This window comes from Toxotes jaculatrix, chromosome 19, assembly GCF_017976425.1.
Source record: "Toxotes jaculatrix isolate fToxJac2 chromosome 19, fToxJac2.pri, whole genome shotgun sequence".
Lineage (NCBI taxonomy): Eukaryota > Metazoa > Chordata > Actinopteri > Toxotidae > Toxotes > Toxotes jaculatrix.
The window spans coordinates 4,503,474-4,524,769 of NC_054412.1; the positions used below are offsets into that span (position 1 = coordinate 4,503,474).

The window sequence follows — 21,296 nt, forward strand, 5'->3', positions numbered from 1 at the left end:
GCTTGATTTCATGGTTTGAGCTAATTCCTAAAAAAGCAATTCAATGAGGAGGTCAGAGATGTGCCGTGCTGGAGCTGCCTCCGTGGCTGTGGCCCCTGCAGAAACATCACTGTTACATTGTGTTGATGTGTCACTGACTGACTGCAGCCACTGATTTATCGCTGAGCCACAAAAAGGCTTCCTTTGTGTCCCACTATAAAAGCCAGGAATGTTGGACGCTCCATTAATTAGGCAGCTCACTGTGCTTTTGCATGGGGACACTGGTAATGATTAAGCAAACCTGTAGCCCCCCCCCCAGCACACAAACACACACACTTTTTGAGCTATAACTCTCTAGTATAATGGAAGATGCCGGGATGAGAGGCTATGAGCCAGAATCCAAAAGAAACCCTAAAAACCTCTTAAACCGGGTTGTTTTAGTGGACAAAGACCAGTAGTTCCAACAGAGGCACCATCAGCAAAATGTACTTAAAGTATCACAAGTAGAAATATTCATTATATCAGGCTTATACAGTCCCAGAAAATATTACTGGATTGTTATTTCTGATAAATAAGAGTCTAAACAGTATTTTAATGTTGTAGCAGGTTGAAATGGAGCTCATCTTAAGTACTTCATATACAGCTGTGCAGTTTAATATGTATTTTTAATATGTGTTTTAGTTTTTCCTTGATCACTTTCCATTTTTTTTCGGCCCTTAAATCCTAAACAGAAGTTTCTACCAAACCAAAAGGCAACTCATGAAAATGAAAAAGCTGTGTAGAGGAAAGTTGTAGGAGCCACAGTGCAGCAGTAGGGGTCAGTATAAGCATGTATAGCCACAACAAACACACAAACACAGTGCCAAGTGCATGTACTGTAAATGTAATCTATTACCTCTTAACACACACTCTCTGTTTTACACACACACACATTTACACTTACACTTCCAGCAGTACCCTGTCCACACAGCACCCTCCTCCGCTCTCTCTGATGACCTGCCCACCTTCTTCTGGACAATCACAGCATGACACTAGTCAAATCGAGACACGATAGTGAGCACATCTACAAAACAAAGACATAGGAAAATGTGTTGCACAGTAAAGGTTTCAATGGAACCACTTTGCATGCAGCAACACCTTAACACCTGACACAAACCTGCCCGGCCCTTTTATTAGCGCACATTCATCCTGTAGTTAAATGTTTGGACTGCGATGGTATGGTGCTTTTACTGCAAACGCAAATACAGACTTGCACACTGATGGTGGTGCATACTCCATGTAAGGCACAGGCCAGGGCTCTTTAATATGTGGACCGACGGAGCATGAACTGAACTGCCAGCGCTTCGATTAATGAATCGCCTGTTGTAACATGAATGATGTTACAGTATCACCTGATTTACACACTGTCCCAGCCAAGCATTTCTGTACCCTCAGTTGTTAGTTTATTATTTTGCTCTTACCAAGATCAGCTAACAATAAAGCTACTTGCTTAGAATTACAGAACAATCTCCACGGCAACCATTGGAACTATACATATGTACTATACACTATTTTAGATGTATTTTAGATTGAAAGGTCATTTTCCCCTAAATACCAGTCACTAATCCATTGTGGGTGAGCATTTTAACAGTGCAGGAGACGATTCAACAGCCAAGATGCCTTTTTAATGTTCTGCATTTGATAAGGAGAGATTACAAACCAAAATGATAAAGTCCCCCAACAAGCACTCAACATTAGATGACATCAGTTTCTTCACTGCAACTTGTAAGACACAGATATTATCATATTTTAAAATGTTATCCCAGGCTATAGTTTAAAAATAAAACTAGCCCCCCCATGAGAGAGAAAGATTGCTTCTTCCCTCCTCTTCTTTCTTTCCTCCTGTGTGTGTGTATGTGTGTGTGAACTAAAAATCCTTCCCTCCCTCCTTTGGCTATAAACTTACTGACCCTCTTTGCTGCAGCAGTAGTGCTCATCCCTGCATTGACTCCCTCTGTGGAGAAAATCAATAACCACGGGTCAAAACAGCCACTGAAGGAAGGAGTATTGGTAACACTATAAAACCATCAGCACAGGATTTATTGAGGATGCAGCCATGGACGCAGTACAAAACATCAGGCTTGGTGTGATTTTACTAGCATCTGTGTTTATATGTACACTGTAGTATGTGTTTAACTTTAAAAGATAATGATGATTATTATTTCCAATATTAAAAATGAGTAAAGTGTTGAGAAAAAAAGGCTACAGAAAGACGAACAATTTCAACCTTTGACCATAACGAATTTGAACACAGTCACACACGCAGGAAACCTCTGCTCTAATGTGAAGACATCAGCCTTTCTCCTTTCCACACGTCTCTCACCTCTCAGCACTCTCAGCCCTCATCATGAATGTGCCGCCACGGAGTATCGTTGGCTCCACGCCTGCTGGTGTCCATGCCGCGCTCATGCTCCTTATCAGGTGTCAGACGTGGGTTTGGTGTCGCTGAAGCCCAGTCCATTCCTCTTCACGCCCTGATTTTTGAGTAGCAGAAGTAACAAAACAAATGCATGGCACTCATCACTTTTCAGTCCAGGGGGAAAGTGAAAATTGCAGCCCAGCTTTGGTCGTCATGTCGAGCAAAGAAACCTGTTAGGATTTGACAGTTTGCAGCGATTAGTTGATTGATCATTTACTCGTCCCAAAGAAAATTAATTGGCAATTATTCTCATTATTGAATTATCATTTTAGTCATTCTTAAAGCAAAAATCCCAAAACATTTACAATAGCTTCTCAGATGTGAGAGTTTGATGTGTTTCTTTGTCATACATAACAGTAAACTGAAAACAAAGGAAAGAGCTTGGGCTCATGAAGCTAATGCTAGCATAGTTTAACTGAAAGCTTCCCACCCTGAACTATCTGCAGAGCTTGGAAAGTCCCGTAACCAACCGTGGGAACATGAGACATGAAAGCCAGCAGCTCAGCACTGGGATAAGTGAATGAACAGTTCAGATGCAGCGTTGTCTCCTCGACATTATTGCCAATTAGTGGCTGATAAGCGGGCAGGAAAGGCAGCAGACAGTGTGTGAATGCCATCTCGGGGCTTGGATACAACGCAGTGGCCTCAACAGAATGAGAATCAAGAGCTTACGTTGTCACACACCTACAGTAACACCAGCAAAACCAGGCAGGTTTATTAAGGGTTAAACTGAAATCTGACGTTTTCACATACTGTTCTCACATAAAATACGAGGCATTTTAAAGCTACACAAAGACAATCGTGGATATAAAAATCTACAGAATGAAAGAAGGATTTTGATCTCATAACTGTACAGAGACCCGCCTGTGGAGGGCAACAGAGCCCATATGGCCTCGAGTTTAAACCTACATTTTATCCCCCTGTACAGGACCTTTTTTGTTGAGAACATATGAGTAAGTTAATTTGCATGTATAATTTTCTCTCTTTCGTCAGCCTGAACGATTTCTGATGGGGAAAGAATGCACTTTGGCAAGAATGGGTCTGTGAATAACCATCAAATCACTTCCCCTGAGGATCTGTCAAGCACTTTTAACCCCATGCACATACGGTATCTGGATGACAGGGTTAGTGATCATGCCGTTATTCTCCCCGTCGTGACAATGGCTTTGTTATTTAGTAGTTGTTATTCATTCTAGTGGGTGTGATGAGCTACTTCCATTAGGAACTGATGGATTTCAGAATTTTAGAATTAGGAACATGAGGGTTTAGGGTTATAATAAGCAGTGGTGGAAAAAAAACAAGACCAGGATTAAAAATATTACAGAAATATTCTGTCATGAGTAAAATTCCTACAATAAAAAGTTTAGTAAAGCACAAGTACTGGCAAAAAACTTAAAGCATCAAAAGTAAAAGTAATACAAACTGGCCCATTTCAGAGGTTCACATCACTAGGTATATTATATTACTATGAGATTATTTTATCATTATTGATGCATTAGCATTCATCATAGGATGTGAATTAGGAATTTAGTGGACCTCATATATTGGTTCAGTTTTACAATTTGGTGTATTTTTCCTATTCCTGTACTTATTGGCGTCATAATAACATTTCTGAATATCAGCAGGTGTCAAATGGTTGAAAGTCAGGTTTGATTTCAGGCTTTGTTTGAAAATATGCCTGAGTCTAAAACCCCTAAAACCCCAATAAACACACACAGTTCGCTGAGGCTGGGAATCTTGATCATCGGGTGGAATTTTCTCCCTCCCTTTGATGTTACTCCAAGGGTGACTATTTATACAGCCACCACTTGTTGTCTGGAAAGTGCAAGCCTCTGCTGCAGCATAGATCCCCACTGTACACAAGCATATAAACACGGCCCAGGCTCACAACGCTGCCCTCCTTATCGACAGGAACCCAAAGTTCCTCCAGTGGAAATGTCTTTGTTCCCTCTCGGCTGCCACACAATGAGCGCGACTCTCTGGAGTCGGCTGAAGGCACTGCAAGCGAAGGCCTTCGCTCATTCCACGCATAGCACAGCGAAGGCGCTGACCTTGGCAAGAAGCTATTAAAATTGTTCTCCACCGAACACACACATATGTACAGTCACCTTGGCGCACGAAAACACACTCCTGTATGCAGTAAAAACATGTTTCAGTAATAGCTTCTAGCTTAAAAACAAATGAGTGGAAAGATACAAAAGACTGCAGTGATGACGAGAGGTACATCTATCACATCCATCTACTGACCCTTGATCTACATTACCATTTCATATTTCAACTCAGGCTGCAACTATGACATTTGGTGACACTGCCTTTGTTTTCTATTATTTTATAGACCAAACAATAAATTGATTACTCTAGAAAATATGAAAATAATCATAAACTGGAGCCCTAAATCATTCATATATCTATTACATTGCACCGATCAACCACATTATATCGCAATGTAATCTCCCTGTTTACTTATCTGTTACATCTGTCAACCATCTATCTTATTTATCATATCTATTCATTGACTATCTAGCCATTTATCCATCCATCCTTCAAAGTGGCGTCACAGGTACAACAGTAAGACGCGAGCGAGTATTTATGGCCCTCTTCCACGAACAAGGTGGAATAACTGCACAACAGATTCACCAACTCAGACTCTTGAGAACGAACGCCAGCCTACTTACAGTATCGGCAAAGAGGCACACAAACATACACGCACACCCAAACACACTCCCACACATGGATTTTCCCTAATGACTTGCCTCACGGCAGCAGTCAGTTGGAGCTCCACAGAGGATGAAATCCTGTTACAGCTGGCTTTTCATGATGCCTTTAACCGCATTACACTCCCCTCTCAAGTCTAGATCCAATTTCCCTATCAAACAAGGTAAGGCACACAGCCACACTGTGACAAGGCTGCCTGCCTTTAATGTCGTCAAAAACAAAGTGTGTTTTTCTTCCCTCAGTATCTCCAGTGGCTGGGCGCTCTGGGTAGATGGGAACGGGAACTCAGTCAGACAGACAGGGGAGGAAGGGGGGAGCAATGGGAGAGTGGATAACTCACTTGACTCTGGAGGATGTTTGCATGTGAGTGTTGTCCTCATGATAATAGAAAGATGAGGAAAATCCTCCTGAGTAAGGACATTTTGTCTGCCCTCATGTGTTCATTAGCTTGTTTAGGATTAGGACTTAGGTTGTGGGTTATAATAAGGATGTGAATAAGAAATAAACTAGGTTAAGGATGAAGAACGAGAAAAGATTAAAGGAGAAAAACACTCTAATCTTGCTTTAAAAATATCAACTGGGCATTTATTTTTACTTTTTGAGGAGATTTTATTGTTTATTGTGTGTTTTTCTTGCTTTCACCTGGCTGACATTTTTAGCTGTTACAATTAGTTGATTTGTCTGACAGAAAATTAATCAACATTTTTGACTTTTGATTAAGTCATTTTCAAGCAAAAATTTTTTTAATTTAATTTTAAAAAATTGTGAACTGGTCATCAGACAAAACTATGTTATTTGATGTCACCTTTTTTTTGGAACAGAAAGTGGAACTGGATTGTTAGGATGAGCAGTGGAGAATCAGCACAATCAGCTTTACTGACAGACAGTGATCTTTAAGTGAAGGTGGGTCCAGGGGGGGTCCAGGGGGGGTCCAGGTCCCCCCCCCCCCACCCCCCAACAGGTCCCAGCAGCAGAGAAACCGTCTGTCTGTTAGAAAGGCTGCTGCAGCATCGGCGACGTGTTCGTCTGCAGGATAAAAGGCCTTCCTTATTAAGTCAGCTGTCACATTGGGCACCTTGCCAAGCGGCACATCCATCCCCTTGCTATTCCCAGCTGTGCCCTTATTGCTCTATGCCAACTGCTGAGTCCTAGCATGGCCTCAGACAACCTCAAGTAAGATTTTTTTTCTGGACTTGTTATGGTTTTTCCAGAATCTGATTTCCACTAACATAATTAACTCAGGTTGTATTTATATAGCACCAAACCACAGCAGAAGTTATGTGAGATCACTTTTCACCTAGAGCAGGTCTAGACTGTATTCTTCAGATTTTTTTTAAATTTAATTTTAATTTAAACTACTTTATTGATCCCCCCTGGGGAAATTACTCTCTGCATTTTACCCACACCAAGTGAACGAAACACACACACAAGCATGCACATGCACTACAGACGCTGGGGCAGGGGGCTGCCTAGTGAGGCGCCCGGGGAGCTGGGGTGGATCGGTGCCTTGCTCAGGGGTACCACAGCCGTGGCCGCAGAGGCAGGTTAGGCGCGTGTCCGCACTCTTAACTTGCGGCGCCACAGCTGCCCCCATAATATTATTTCCAGAGACCCAACATTCATCCAATGGGTTTGTTTGGTACTGAAAAATCTAGACTAATCAATTTGAAGAAAAAAGTCTAATTACTGTGCGTCCGTGCTTGTCTAGTGGGTTCTTACTTGAATGTGTGACAACAGACGCCTCAGAGTCTTAATGAATGAAAGGGATCATCTGCCTTAAAGAATGCAATCAATAATCTTTACGTGGGACACGCCCCATACCTTTCAATTACCCTTTCATTCAGTCATTGTAATTGAACTGATTGAGTACAGATGGAGTTGACCTCTGATCACCTATCTAAGGTTGCGCCTGTCAAGTGTCAAGTTGAGAGAATTGATTAAAGGATCGAATAGTCTTCTGATTAATTGATTTTTTTTCTTCTGGAGAGTGTCCCTTTCACCACCTTTCCATCAACACAGCATAGGGAGACATTTAAACATTAATCAATCTTCCACAGCTGGTAAAGGCAATGTTTTTTTAGATCAGGATCTTAAGATTTTTCTGGTGTTGGTTCAGACCAGTTTCCAAAATTGTCTTTGGAGCCATAGCCACAAGTTTAAACCAATTCTGTGCGTTCACTACTGTTGCAGTAATATGGGGATCAATTAAGTGATTAATCCGTTAATCAAGGTAGTGAACGATAATAAAACTGCTGGCTGAATTTAATACATGACAACGTGCTGGTTAACTGAACGCAAAAGTACACAGTTATCGATGTAAAGGGAAAGCAGGAAGTCCAAGAATTGTCTTGACCAATAGAATGCCCTTGAGCAAGACACCAAGACCCTACAAGACGCAGTTCAGCTGCTCACTGATTAATAAAATAAGAATTAAGGACAACATCTCACTGCATTAAATTCTTAGCACGTGACAAAAGATTTGTTACGTGCAAAACATTTCTGCAACATTTCCTCTAATAGCCTGCACTTCGTGGAATACAGGTTCAGATCAGAGTTAGCAAGTTTTAAGTTTCAATTTGTTTAATGTGTTAAATCACTTTCTCTCAGGCAGTATTTGTCAAACTCACTGGCTGGCTCACCTATACTTGACATGGCTCAAGGCAACACATTTCTATGACATGCCCAAACCAACCGAGGAATGTGTTATATTACAAAATCACTCATTCATTATTTCCTTATTCATTTCGAACCAAGTGAGTCAAGGCTGAGTCACACAGAAGGAGTGCCAACATGAAAAGATCCGCTAAATGGCCTAAACATACAACAGACTGTTCTCCTAAAAAATGCGTGCATTTCCATGACCAAAACCTAAACCACACTAACATTCACACTCCTATGAATGTTGTCAAAAACCCTCTTCACTCAAGATCCACTTATGTTGGTTTAGAAATTGAAATTCATAATTATTGGCCTTAGAAGCAGCAGTTGATATAAAACAATTACACCACGAGATCCATTTAGTAGCAGATCTTTAGAGGCAGAGAAACCTGAGCTTTTAAGCAAACATGGATGAAAAGCCATTCAAGAGAAAAAAAAATGGAGATCAGAATATCTACATAACTTACAATAGGTGGGTTTCACATGACGTCACGACACAGCGGCGCGAGGGCGCCAAATTCAGATGGAGAGCAGGAAGTGTTTCAGCCGTTAGCTAACTGACACACTGAGAATCTACCATGAGGAAAAATGCCTATGTTTTGCGTAGTTTACCGGTGCTCAAATCGTTCCAATAGAGAAAAAAAAAACTATTACAGGGTACCAAAAGTAGTCACCCACAAGGGTGAGAAATATAAAAAACTTACAGAACAACGCCGATAAAGGTGGATCTTAAACATAAGTCTGCGGTCGGGAGGAGCAGTCTGCTAATGCCCGACCACTTCGTCAAAACTATGTTAGCTAGCTAACTTGGTTTTTGTGGCTGTGTTTATATCATTAGGTTGTCGCTTAATGCCCATTTACATAGTAATAATTATTAAGTTGCCGGTAGTCTAATGTGGACTTCATTGGGACTTATAAGGCTGCCCTAGCGTTTTAGGGGACGTTGACTCAGTAGTCCAAATGCCATTGCACTGTCATGTCATACATTAGTATTTCTGTGTAACTGACAAATAAACCCCCTTGTATCCCTGTAAGATGTGTTTGTTGACATTATAGCCGCTATTGCTAGCTAGCTAGCTATACATAACCAGTATAAGAATAAACACTCACTCTGGCGAAGACCAAACGATAATAAGAGGTCTGAAGTACGAGATAATTGGCGACCTCAACAGCCTCGATTGTCGGCAAATCTTTAACGTCCGTTGAAAACGGCTCATCTTCGTGAGGTACGGGTTACGTCCAACACATTGTTTGATTAATTCTTTGTCTCGACACGGGATCTAAACCCGTACAGTACGGACTCTGCTAATGTTTACTCCAAATGCAACTTACTTCCTGCCCGCCAAATGAAATCGCTCCGCCTACGTGCGTCATCGTGATCACGTGACTGAAACCCAGCTATTGGACAAATTACGATAATAATAACGATAATAGTTAAACTACCCATCAGTATATAAAGTAGTTCAAATTAGTGACATCTTAACTAGATGTATGTAGAGCTGTGTTGATAAAATCGATTCACCTATTCTGAATCGATTCTCATTTTATTTTCTAAAGATCGATTACGAATCCGCGTCATCGAATTCGCGCATGCGCGCGTGGTGTGACGTTACCAAACAATGAACAATGAACGGTATAAATAAATAAAGTTATTAAAAAAAAAAAAAAACAATGAACTGTACGACGCCATTTTTATTGTCTGGTAGCTCACCACGCGCATGCGCCGATTCGATGACGCGAATTCGTACGGTAACACGTACGGATCGATCTTTAGAAAATAAAATGAGAATCGATTCAGAATAGGAGAATATATTTTATCAACACTGCTCTAGATGTATATATACAGTATGTAATTCTAAAATACGAATCTTCTGCATACTGAGTAGCCTACTTTTAATTTTGGTACTTTGAAGTATATTTTTATGCCGTACTAATTTTCAATGCAGTAACGGTATTTCTACATTGCAGTATTGTTACTTTTACCTAAGTCAGGGTTTGAGTATTCCTCCAATCACAACATATTTAACACTTAGCAAACTCAATATTTGTATTTTGCGGCACCACATAAATCAACATTAACACAGGCAGCTTGTACTTACAGGAGGTGAAGAGAAGCTGTTATCCTCGCCGTCTCAGTAAATCCTGTGCAAGGGCTTGAGAGCGGAACAAGTAACCAAAGGAGTGAGTTTAACTAACTAGCAGCCAAATGTGGCACCAAGACAAATATTCCCACCACAGAGCTGTCCTGAAGCAACATGTTCACACTGAGTGCAGGTTACTTTCACTTTAAAAATGCTATGTAAATATTATCAGCAGTGGTTGCAGCAAGTTTTTTTTTTTTTTACAGAAATATTAAGCAAAAGTCCGCCGCGCAGCAGCAGATCATTACGCACCGACAGTGGACTTAAAATAGGCCGCCATTTTAAAAAGGGTGCGTTGGATATAAGTTACAGCAGGTGGAGTATGTCACATGAGTGTTCTGTGGGACCATGATTTCACCACTGGGAGAGGAAAAAAACGTACAAGTGCAGCACTTGATTAAATGTACAATCTGGACCAGAGACTCTTGGAAAAGAGATTTTTTTAAAATCCCAGTCAGGCCTTTTCCTGGTTAAATAAAAGTATATATACTTTACATTAGACAAACAAATGCACTTTGAGGGGCACACAAGCATAATTTATTTTCTTTAGTTTTTGTGCTGTTCACAAAGAATGAGTTTGTGTTTTCGGAAGTAATGAATATACACCTTTTGACTGTGACAATATTTACCTTGAGATTTTAGAAAATCTGCCTCTCTAATGGACACACAGCACTGCAGACAAAGTGATCTAGCTAGTCTAGCTCTCCAACTGTGCTCAGATCCAGTAGCTTCTAATTCTCTTATACTGTACATACTGTAATTTGCCTCAGAGTAGCTCCTCAGGGTATTTTACACTCCCTAATGTCGCCCAGGCAGGGAGAGGTGCAAATTGACCTTGCATATCACTGCACAGGGTGTTGAGTTGCACTGAACACTGTCACTTGAGCGTGTACAAACAGACATGCGTGGGATATGTGGAAGCAAGAATAGGAAGAAAAACTAGATGATGAAATCTCAGAAAAGCTCTGTCTCAAGCACACCATCTTTCCATCTGTCTGTTCATGTAAACATATGCTATATATGTGTGGGTATTATATATATATTCTGGATATATGTGCTTGGATACTGTGCTTTGTTTTCCACCACCAGCTGGTGAAGGCCAGATTCTCACCAGACACCCAAACGACCAACAAGTGCACGTGTGCTGGCGTCACGCCACTACACGAATATGTGAGCATGTGTGCAAGTGTGTGTATGTGTGCATAAGGGCTCCTGGCTGAGGTATGGAAGTAGATGCAAATTCACAGCTTGTTTACCCTCTTTTGCCCTTTGACCTTTTCCTGTGCCCGGCAAATCCAGCGTGTGTTTTGTACGACTGCCATGGCTGTGATCTCACCAAGTTACAGCAACAAAAGGGCCAAAGCAGAGTCCATTAAAAGGTGATATTTTTAATTGGATTATTTTTATTGGTAGATTATTATATTGTGCCTTTTTGCTATTTGCCAAATGTTTGTACACCAAATAGTTTTGCAGTTAATTTAGGAAACAATCTGCAGATTAATCAGTAATCCTTTTTTGTCCCAGCCCTATTTTCCTGTAAACACGATGTCACCTGAAAATTTTCCGTGTTTCCTGCAGCTATGTATAAAATATGTACATTTCTAGTTCATTTTTTTCTCTGATTTTCATAAGAGGTTTCCTCCCCTCCCTATTTTAATTCAAATTGAAGTATACTTTTCTGGATCCAATTACCTCTGTTAGTCTAACTGCCATGCTTACCCACAAATCATTTAAGTTTCATCTGAACACATTTGTGTGTTTATACACAAGCTTACACACACACACACACACTGAACAGTTGTCCCAGAAAAGCTGCTGTGGCACTACAAGACCCTCTGTTACACCCCCCCCCACCCCAGCCATTCCCTCCCCTCTGCCAAGTTACTGCCCCCCTACCTCCTGGTGCAGAGGGTACATGTGGGGGTTACTGCAGCGGCAAACAGACCTGCAGTGCCAGCCAACAGTGCACAAACGCACACAGTCAGGACACTGTGGCTTGTTTCACTGCCTCAGTCAGCTCACAGTGCCAGCTGCAGCCCGCTGTCTACCAGCACGTGCCAGCTTGATATCCCGTAAGGGCCATGTTTGGTGTGTATGTGTGTGTGTTTAAAGGAACGAAGGGCTTAGCCTAAAATCCTGTCACCCAGCTGCCTCCACGGTCAGATGGTCCCAAAGACCCACATCAACAGATGTACAGAGCAGCCACAGGGAGCAGAGCACACACAAAATACCATCTCACAGTCAATCACTTTACTGCAGTCTGCCTGTTTGTACAGAAGGCGCATGTGTGTGTAAAACAGCCTGCAACCTTTTCTGCTTTAATACCGTCAAATAAATAAAGCAGTCACGGCCTCTACAATATAACGGCGTACTTTCCCAGTGAAGGCTTTCAGCCATTTTGAGCTCTGTCGTAGTACTACGTGTTTACAAATGCAGCGTGCTGAGATGTCCTTGGCTGTTGTAAGGAGCCACTTTTGGAATCTGGTGTCAGTTTACTGATGCAGTCTGGGATCAGTGGGGGGTATTGATGCTGACAGGCACAAAGGCAACTTGGCATCACACTACTACGACTACCTTGTACCAAGATACGTCAATAAATAAATGTTTTTATCTTCATCTATCAGAGGAAGTAAAACAACACCAAAACCAAAATATTAACTTAAAATGTTTCAGTTAAATGACTGATGATGGGATTAAGTTAAATCCTCATCAAAAATCCTCATCATAATCAACTTAAAAGGACAATATGGGCAGAGGAAGATTCATCTAGCCAAGTCATGGAACCCATGGGGATGCAAGAGGAATCTCCAAGCTCCATGTAGCTAAAATATCCACGTTGAATGTCATGTTTTCACTCTTATGAACCGGTGACGAATAAATATACACGTCCTCAGTTATTCCGTGAGAACTTCTGAAAAGCTAACACACTCAGATGTGTTTGTTGAGCATCTCATTCCAAAACCACAGGCATTTATATGGTGCTGTAACAACCTCCACTCTTCTGGGAAGGATTTTGACAAATTTTTAGAACCTGGCTGCAGGGATTTGCTCCATTCAGCCGCAAGGGCATTAGTGAGGCTGACTACTGATGCTGGGTGACGAGGCCTAGCTCACAGTTGGCATTCCACTTCATCCCAAAGGTGTTGGATGGGGTTAAGGTCAGGGCTCTGTGCAGGCCAGTCATATCATTCCAAAACCAAACTGTGAAAGCCATTTCTGTATGTCTCCGGCTTTGGACATGGGAGCACTGTCATGTTGGATCAGGAATTGGCTTCCATCCTCTGTGAGAGAGGCCACTGACATGATATTATGTGAGACCCAAAAAAGAATTTCAGACATGAAGCAAAAAAGAAACACAATACTCTGATTTGAAAGTAGTTAATTTCCACTACATCCCATTATAGGACCAAATAAGGCTTAGACAATGTGACCAAACCCTTCTTAAAGTGAGTTTACAGTGATCCACATATTAAAATATCCATAAACATTATCAGCTCTCTTCCTCTTACCCCCCGTGACTCCTCCACTTCCACAAAGCTGTGTAAGTTGATCCAGCCTTTCCGACAACGGACGGTCCCATTAGCGCCAGCCATGGGCGCCCATGGGAGCCAGAGGGAGAAGTGTCCCACCCCACCCCCTCTCCACCCAGCATCATAACATTACTCATGAAACATTCACATCTTTATGTGGCCAGAATGATCACGCCAGCTTCTCATTGGCGGAGACCGGATCGGCCCAGAACAGGAGATGAGGTTCTATTGGTGTGGTGGGAGTTAGAGTGATGGCAGGACGGTGAGGAGGCTGGTGAGGAAACTGGATCGATCGATCAGCCCACATAGGCGAGGGCAAGGGCAAGTGCTGCAGGGTTTCAGAAGATTGTTATTCTTCTGTAAATCTCAACAGTTAGAGGTTCAAAGTAAATCTTCATCTGATCTGACGTGAACAGATTGTTTAAAATGTTTTAAGTAAACAGAATTAATACGTTTACAATAGAGATAATAAGCTGAGCAGAGCTGTTTACCCTTTGGAGAAAATCTAAGGCTACACTGACACTGCAGATGAGAAGATCCCAGATAAGAATTTTCCTCCACACATGACATCAATGTTTTTCTTATCAGTGTGATCAGACAAAGCATGCTGCTCTAATCTTTGCTATTATTATTATTATTAGTTGTTTTTTTGCTAGACCACATGACTGCGTAATATACCGGCTCCTGAGGGAAATATCTGCCTCCTTAGTTGCTTAATGCCAGTTGCTAATTTTGTTAGCATCAAAGTTTGCAGATTTCCTGGTGATCAGAGCTGAGCAAGTACAGTGGGTGATCCAAAGCGGTTACCTTGGCAACATCTACCTGGTGCAGCTGGAAATAAGTTTCATGAGAATGATGGGAGTGAACAAACCAGGCGATGAGGTCGAAAGCTCCAGGATAGGAAAGTGGACCTTCAGCAAACCAAATACTACAAACGTGATCAAGATGTGTCAAAACTGCTTTAATAAATAACTGGGATGATTATTTAGAACAATTAAGCATCCACTAAAAGAATGGAAACTTTTTCGCTTTGTACAAAATTAACTCATGTCCCTTGAAGAATAAAATGTATACAATATGCATTATTCAGCTTTTAACACCAGCAGTGATGCATCTTTAATTCTTTATTTTGCTGTGTCCCATTTACAGAAAATACGATGGCGTTTTGAGACAATAACATGATATGAAAAAGGGTAAAACTTTGTCATTTTGAACTGAGTTGGTAACTTAAAAAAAACACATTTGCATTGTCGCAAAAAAAATTGCATGAGCAAATATTGTTCCCTTCATTAAAGCCTTTAAACCAAACATGAAGCTAATGCATAATGTCCACATTTGACCTACTGACATCCACGTTCATGACACCCCCAAAGAGTCATGGTGGACTGTGTTGTTTTTTTTTTTAATCCCCTATCAGTGTTTTATTCCAGAGATCTCCATGATAGCAAAGTGAGACAGGGAGAGCACTTTACTCAGGCGAATAAAACACGCCACAATACACCACACAATATTTTAAAGAGTTACTTTCCTTAATAGTGAAAACAAACCAACAACATAAAAAGATGACTATTGATTACACAAATAATTCATTACTCGTTACATCAAGGCACCTGAAACGAAAGGGTTTGTGATGGGTTTAGAAATGGTTTGAGGTGTTGCAGGGAAACAATTCTTTAAGGCTATAATGTCGGCAGCTTTTCAACACTGCCTGTCGAAGTTTTTTAAGCAAATCCTGATCCTGAACAACCAAAACCAGGGAACCAATAATGACTGGAGCATGAAACAGAAAGCGAGAGCTGGGATGAGCAAATGCTTTAGGACACAGCCGTTGTGCTGTCTAAATGTAAAACCTCTGCAGCAAGTTGCACTTTGGCCACACCCTTAGCTGTGATGTCACAATAGGTGTTCGCCATTAGCTGTACAGGCCAAACACCCACTGACTGAGAAGCGTCCATTAGAGCAACAGGTTTGAGAGCAGTCATTTTTGTCCTATCGGACACAGATTCGATGTCTCCTTTAAATGTGACCATTTTACACGATAATTCTGAGAACAGGTGGAACACAGATGAATAATTTGTACATTTTTCTGATTTTGCAACTAGAGGTTTCCTTCAAAAGACAAAATTAAGTTTAAAAAATTGGGATTTATTTGCATCAAAAAATGCATATCCAGGCCATGATTTCTGCCATCAAACTACTGCTGACTAAGGCCAATACAACACAACAGATGTGATTAATTTTGCAAATTATTTAGCAGAACTACAGTGTCAAAGAAGCTGAAGATTTTGTAATGTTGGACCACTTATAGCCAAAAAAACTGCGAATGGAAGTATCAATGTTTTGTTCTAATAACAGTAAGAACATCGTTATGTATCCAAAAAGCAAAAAAGCATCACTGATTTACTTTGCACAACTAAAACGCATTTAAGAAATAGTCGCAACCGCTGAAGAAAAAGGAAATAGGAAATTTGTCCCCATGACAAACCATTTATAAACCCTTCAGAAATTCCCTCATAGGTGGTACCTCATTGTAAAGGTTCTTAACTGTGGGACTCTGGATATGATGTGTTATAAAACCTGCCTGTTTCGACTGGCATAAATAAAAGGAATGGCATTGTAAAAAAAATAAAAATAATATTAATCATAATAATAATAACAATAATAATAAAAATGTGTGACTTGTCTTTAAGTTACTTATTTCAAATATACACAGCGACTCCTTTAGTATTTACACATATGTACAGAGTATTCATTTCTGTTTTGATCAAATACCTTGAATGGCGTTGCTGTGAAATTGAACTCTCTAAATGTACACTTATATCCCTTTGAGATTTGAGAACAAGGAGGTCAAACTGGGCAGCGCGACTCGGAGCTTCGACAGAGCTCTTAGAAAGGCACTTGCTACCAACTCAAATACTGCAAAAAATCCTCAAACAGAGCTTTCAGCCAAGACAACTGAGAGACAGGAGAAAAAATGGAAGGCCACATAGTAGGCACTGGGGTTTCTGTCCCCTCTCCCCTCCAGGCCAAGTGTTTTGGTAAGGCTGGCGCATGACGGCCACAGGTGGATCGGTGGGCAAAGCCGGAAAGAGACAGAGCAAAGGGAAGGTTTCCTCTGTTGCTGTGGCTGCAACAGTCCATTTCCCTCAGAACTCTTCCTTTACTGTCCCTTCAGTGTGTATCTGCCCCCCCCACAGACACTGAACAGGAGCCCACTGACAATTTAACAAAATCATAATCATCTGTAAACAAAAAAAAAATCTTTATACAAGTTGTTTTTTCTCCTTTTTGATGATTCGTCATTTCATAAATGGTACAATTCCATAAACAAAAATTGCAGAGAGCTTCTTTTGCCTCCTGAAAACTTGTTACATTTCAGCTCCTTCTGTACATAACTAAAGAAAAATAACTGAACAGAAGCAAAAAAAGATGTTCACTGTGCTCTAGCCTCCTGAATAAAAAAAAAAAAGAAATTGTTTCAGGCGACAGTGACAAAAACATGAAAACAAAACAAAGAATGGCTTCTTAAAACACAAAGCCTTTTTTTCTTTCCAAAAGTCCCAAAATAAGAATAGCAGCTGCCTTGCAGCTTCTCTCGCTTCCACACTGCGAGTCCTTGGTTTAATTTCTTATACACAGTGGTCTCTGAGGTCTTTCTGACCAGTCAAGACGGCACTGACATTTTTCCAGCGGTTGTCTTTGGGGCTGTAGCCTGGGGTCCGGTGGGGTGCTTTGAGGGGTGAACTGGAGCTGTGCAGGGTGCAGATCACTCCCCCACTGGACTGCACTGCAGTCTTAGAGTACTTATAAATTGGCTGCTTTCCTGCCTCTGCTCCACCACACTCCTCCTCGAGCTCAAGCTCGCCTTCCGTCTCCTCCTCCTCCTCCTCACCCTCATCACACGTCCGATAAGAGGGGCCCATGAGCTTTTTGCGCTCCTGCTCAGCCTCCCTGTTGCTTTCTTTCAGCTGTTGCTGCTGCTGACGTCCCGACACCAGCGGGAGCGGCTCCCACTGGTTGTTCACGTTGTCATCTGAGGCAGATCGCATGCTCCTCTCGCGTTCTTTTCTCCGTTTGCGCGTCCACCAAACGCATACAATGATGCAGAAGAGGCAGAGCAAGCAGAAGACCACACATAGTAAAGGCACCAGGTAATCTGTTGGCATCAAGATGCACAAGGACGGAAATTAAGGACAACTACAGAGAAAGCAGTGGATTAATCAGGAACTGAAAGGGGCACATGACAAGTCCTTGAGGAACACCTTTGTTAATTATTACTCACCCACTGAGGGGGGCATGACCTGCGTTTCCACTTTGACCTCAGTGACTGCCAGCATTATAGTGCTGTTGTGTCGCCTTGACAAGGTGCCCTCTATGGCGCTGGCTACCTTCTGGATCAGACTGTGATCCGGTAAATTCTCTGGCTGGAAAGACTGAAAACCAAACCAGAGAACAGGGAAGAGATGAGACACAGCAGTCTGGGTTGGGGCTGTTGGGTTTGTGAAATAAGCTTATTCACTTTCTTGTACCTTGAGAGAGAGAATAAGTCTTTTTCCTAGAATTTCAATCTGTCCCTTTAACTTCACAGCCTCCAGTGACAAGATGTGTCCCTTTGACCGATACTTTTGGCAAACTCACTCACAAATTCTGATTCAATGCAACAGCTTGTGTGAGCAATTGTAGGGTCAACTGTCTTGTACAAGTGGCCAAAGTAGCTGTTTGGGTATTTGGGTCCCAACCAACTGAATCTGTGCCAGCCAATCTGGGAATAAGAATCAATGACATCCAGTGCTGTGCTGCTTAGCTGAAAGAGGGTAGTTTTAATGATAATGCACACAGAAGAACTGGGAAACGAGCAAACTCTTTGGTCAGAGACAAAGTTTGGATCATTCACTTACTATAGCCACTTCTACAGCATCCTGATTGGAATGAGAGAGGTCACAGAGCAGGAGAAGGGCATGGTCTTTTGTCAAGACTCGGATGTCAGGAAGATACCTCAGCTCAAAGCAGATGTTCTCCACTGTTGTTCCCTGCATAAGCAAACAAACACATACTGATCAGAAACAATTCAAAAACCACAGCCTGAAAATGAGTTTAAGACTGCAAGTCAGAAACAAGAAACAGTATACATGAAGACGTGACTCACTGGTGGTACTTTGTCTCTGTTGAAAACAAGTGTTATGCGGACACAGCTGTTGTCCAAATGCCCACTGTTTGGCTGGCACTTAGTGGCTACTTGTGGAGGTGAGGGTCCAGCCATGGAACAAACCCCCCACTGATGGCAAGGGGGGGAGAAGCAGGTGAGGTAGCTGTGCTTTAGACACTCCCGTCCAGCCGGGCAGGACTGCTGTCTCTGCTCCTGGCCTGATGACTGGAGCAGGCAGGGACGACGACCACACAGCACCTGGTGTGACAGGGTCAAAACATTCATCTACATGTAACCCCACAAAACATTTACATTGCTATTACCCTGCACCTTACATGAACCATGAACCATTACAACCAGCAAACCTTAGTTATAATATCTTTTAGGGCTGCATCTAATGGTTTTCATTACCAAGTAATCTTATGACTATCATTTTGTCTAGAAAATAGAGAAAAACGTCCATCACAATTTCCCCAAAGCCAAGGTAATGTCTTTAACTTGTCTGTTTTATCCAAACATCCAAATGTTTTTTCTACCATTCAGACCACTGCATTTATCATGACTGATTTCCAGTTTGTGGATTTGTTTTCACTCAGTGGGAACAGTGGCTGGATGTTCTCTATGTGAGCACTGTTAGTCAAATAAACCCAGTCAAATAAACAGAGTTTGTTTCTAAGTAAAGATCAACACATATATTAATTACAGTGTTTAGAAAGGCCATGTTACCTTTGTACAGTCCACTTTGCCGTTGATGCAGTGGCAGTTGTTGCACTCCTCCTCCCAGCGGCTGCCGTGGGGAAACTGCAGCCCAGCGTAGTGGCAAGTCTTCCCAATACCTATGACTAGACACACACACACAGACATGTTGAACTGTTTCATCTGGAAGTCTGCAGTAATTGGTGACTCGATGAACTGAATCCAAACTACAAGATAGAATGAATTAAAGAGAGAGTATGAGACAAAGCACAAAGATCTATTTACACTCTTGACATCTGCCTCCTGTTCGACCAAGCGGACAGATACATCGGAAACCGTTGATCTCATCCACACATGTGGCTCCGTAGGCACAGGGTGAAGACTGGCACTCGTTTATGTCTGTGAAGGGAAGAGAGCATAAAAATTCAGTTAGGACAACAGGCACTGGCTTTATGGCCCTGTGTAGCCAAGTAAAGGCCTGGCCACACCAGAAAATGCAGCTACAACTAAATTTTCTCTTTGTCTTCATGGAGCAAAACATCAGATATTTCATCAATAGTACCCAGATAAGACCAAAAAGCTTCCAGTTTGGGCAAAACAGAAATCACAAAACCAATTCATATATAAAATTTCATAAAAGGAGCAATGTGTAAATAGTGGACATGTTTAATTATCAACCTTTCTGTTATTAGACTCTCTGAAAGACTATCAATTGTGCCTCCCCAACACAATCTTTGAGAACCAGGGCCATTGTCATCCAGATTTCACATGAACACGGTCTGGATGAGAATCCTCAAATTCAAGCCTGACAGCAAAGGTGAACGTTATCCGGCCGAAACAAAGGAGCAGAGAAGAAGAATTTCAGGGTCACTGGGTAATTTGTCTTCAGTGTGTGTTTGTGTGACTGTGTGAGTATGGAGGAGGGATGACCTCTGACCCCTGAGGCGTTAAAGAACCGAGAAAAAGGGAGAGGGCGGCATCCCGGTCCTGCATTTAGGTGTCAATGTGTCCATCTCCTCCTCATCCCCCCTTTTCCTTGGTCCCTTCCTTGCTCCATCTATCCGTCCTCCTCTTAATCATACTAGGTACAATGACTACGTTAAGGTCTTTGGGGGAGGTTGAGGGTTTTGCATATTTTCACTGAATCAAAAAGCAAGTTATATGACAAAGTAACTTCATGTCATTTACTCACTGATTCTGCAGTCTGGTCCAGCAAAACCAGGAGCGCACTCACACCGAAACCAGTTGACTCCGTCCACACAGATACCGCCGTTGTAACTGAGAAAGGAAAGAAATAAAAAACTATTAGATGAGGCAGCACAAGAGCCACATCCTTTCCAGCTGCAACAAAGCCACATTTTTGTGTGTGTGTGTGTGTGTGTTGCTGGTCACAAGGCTCAATACAACTCATCAATACCAGCCTCCACCTTTCAGATGCTAATAGGCGTGTCCAGTCCCTCCCCTCCCCTCATCATGCCTCTCATCCAGTCCTCCTCAAAGCCCAGCCCCCCACCCCCCAGGTCGCACGGGAAGAATGGACACGTAGCTCCCCCCCAGCCTCCTCTGGCACTCAACCCCCCACCTGCATTCACCCCAAAACCTTCCTCCCCACCTCTCTCTGTCCTATTCAATATCCGCGCCCCCTCCTCTGAAAAGATGCCCCTTTGAGGCTTGATTTAAGCACAACTTCCACTGCTTTTAGCAGCCCTTCACCCCTCCAGCATGCAAAGTCTGTGTAAAGTGTGGAGATGAAGGAAACAGGGGGATAGATATGGGAGGGGGGAGAAAGCGGTGCATACCATGGATGAGGGTTGCAGTCGTTTATATCTGTTGAAGGGAAGAAACAAAGAAAATGTTTAGTGTTGAGCTGATGCAGTGACACACTATTTGTGCCGTGGCATTTTCCCTCATTCTGTTCAGAAAATCTAAGAACATATTTACTCTTTGGCTTAAAACCTCAAACAAGTTTCCCT

At 42.0% G+C, this 21,296-nt stretch overlaps 1 protein-coding gene across 2 annotated transcripts in view; it reads right to left on the reverse strand.

Annotated features, from left to right (window-relative positions):
• Window positions 1-14,426: 14,426 nt before the first annotated feature.
• jag2b (jagged canonical Notch ligand 2b) overlaps window positions 14,427-21,296 on the reverse strand; it is a 40,695-nt gene continuing 33,825 nt past the window's right edge. For both annotated transcript variants that reach the window (XM_041064245.1, XM_041064244.1), the window contains 8 exons: window positions 21,123-21,150; window positions 20,516-20,601; window positions 19,609-19,722; window positions 19,354-19,469; window positions 18,628-18,885; window positions 18,380-18,511; window positions 17,764-17,914; window positions 14,427-17,637 (listed from right to left, as the gene is read on the reverse strand). In XM_041064245.1, coding sequence (XP_040920179.1) covers window positions 17,111-17,637; window positions 17,764-17,914; window positions 18,380-18,511; window positions 18,628-18,885; window positions 19,354-19,469; window positions 19,609-19,722; window positions 20,516-20,601; window positions 21,123-21,150 — 1,412 coding nt within the window. In that variant the 3' untranslated portion in view covers window positions 14,427-17,110. The remainder of the gene's footprint in view (window positions 17,638-17,763; window positions 17,915-18,379; window positions 18,512-18,627; window positions 18,886-19,353; window positions 19,470-19,608; window positions 19,723-20,515; window positions 20,602-21,122; window positions 21,151-21,296) is intronic.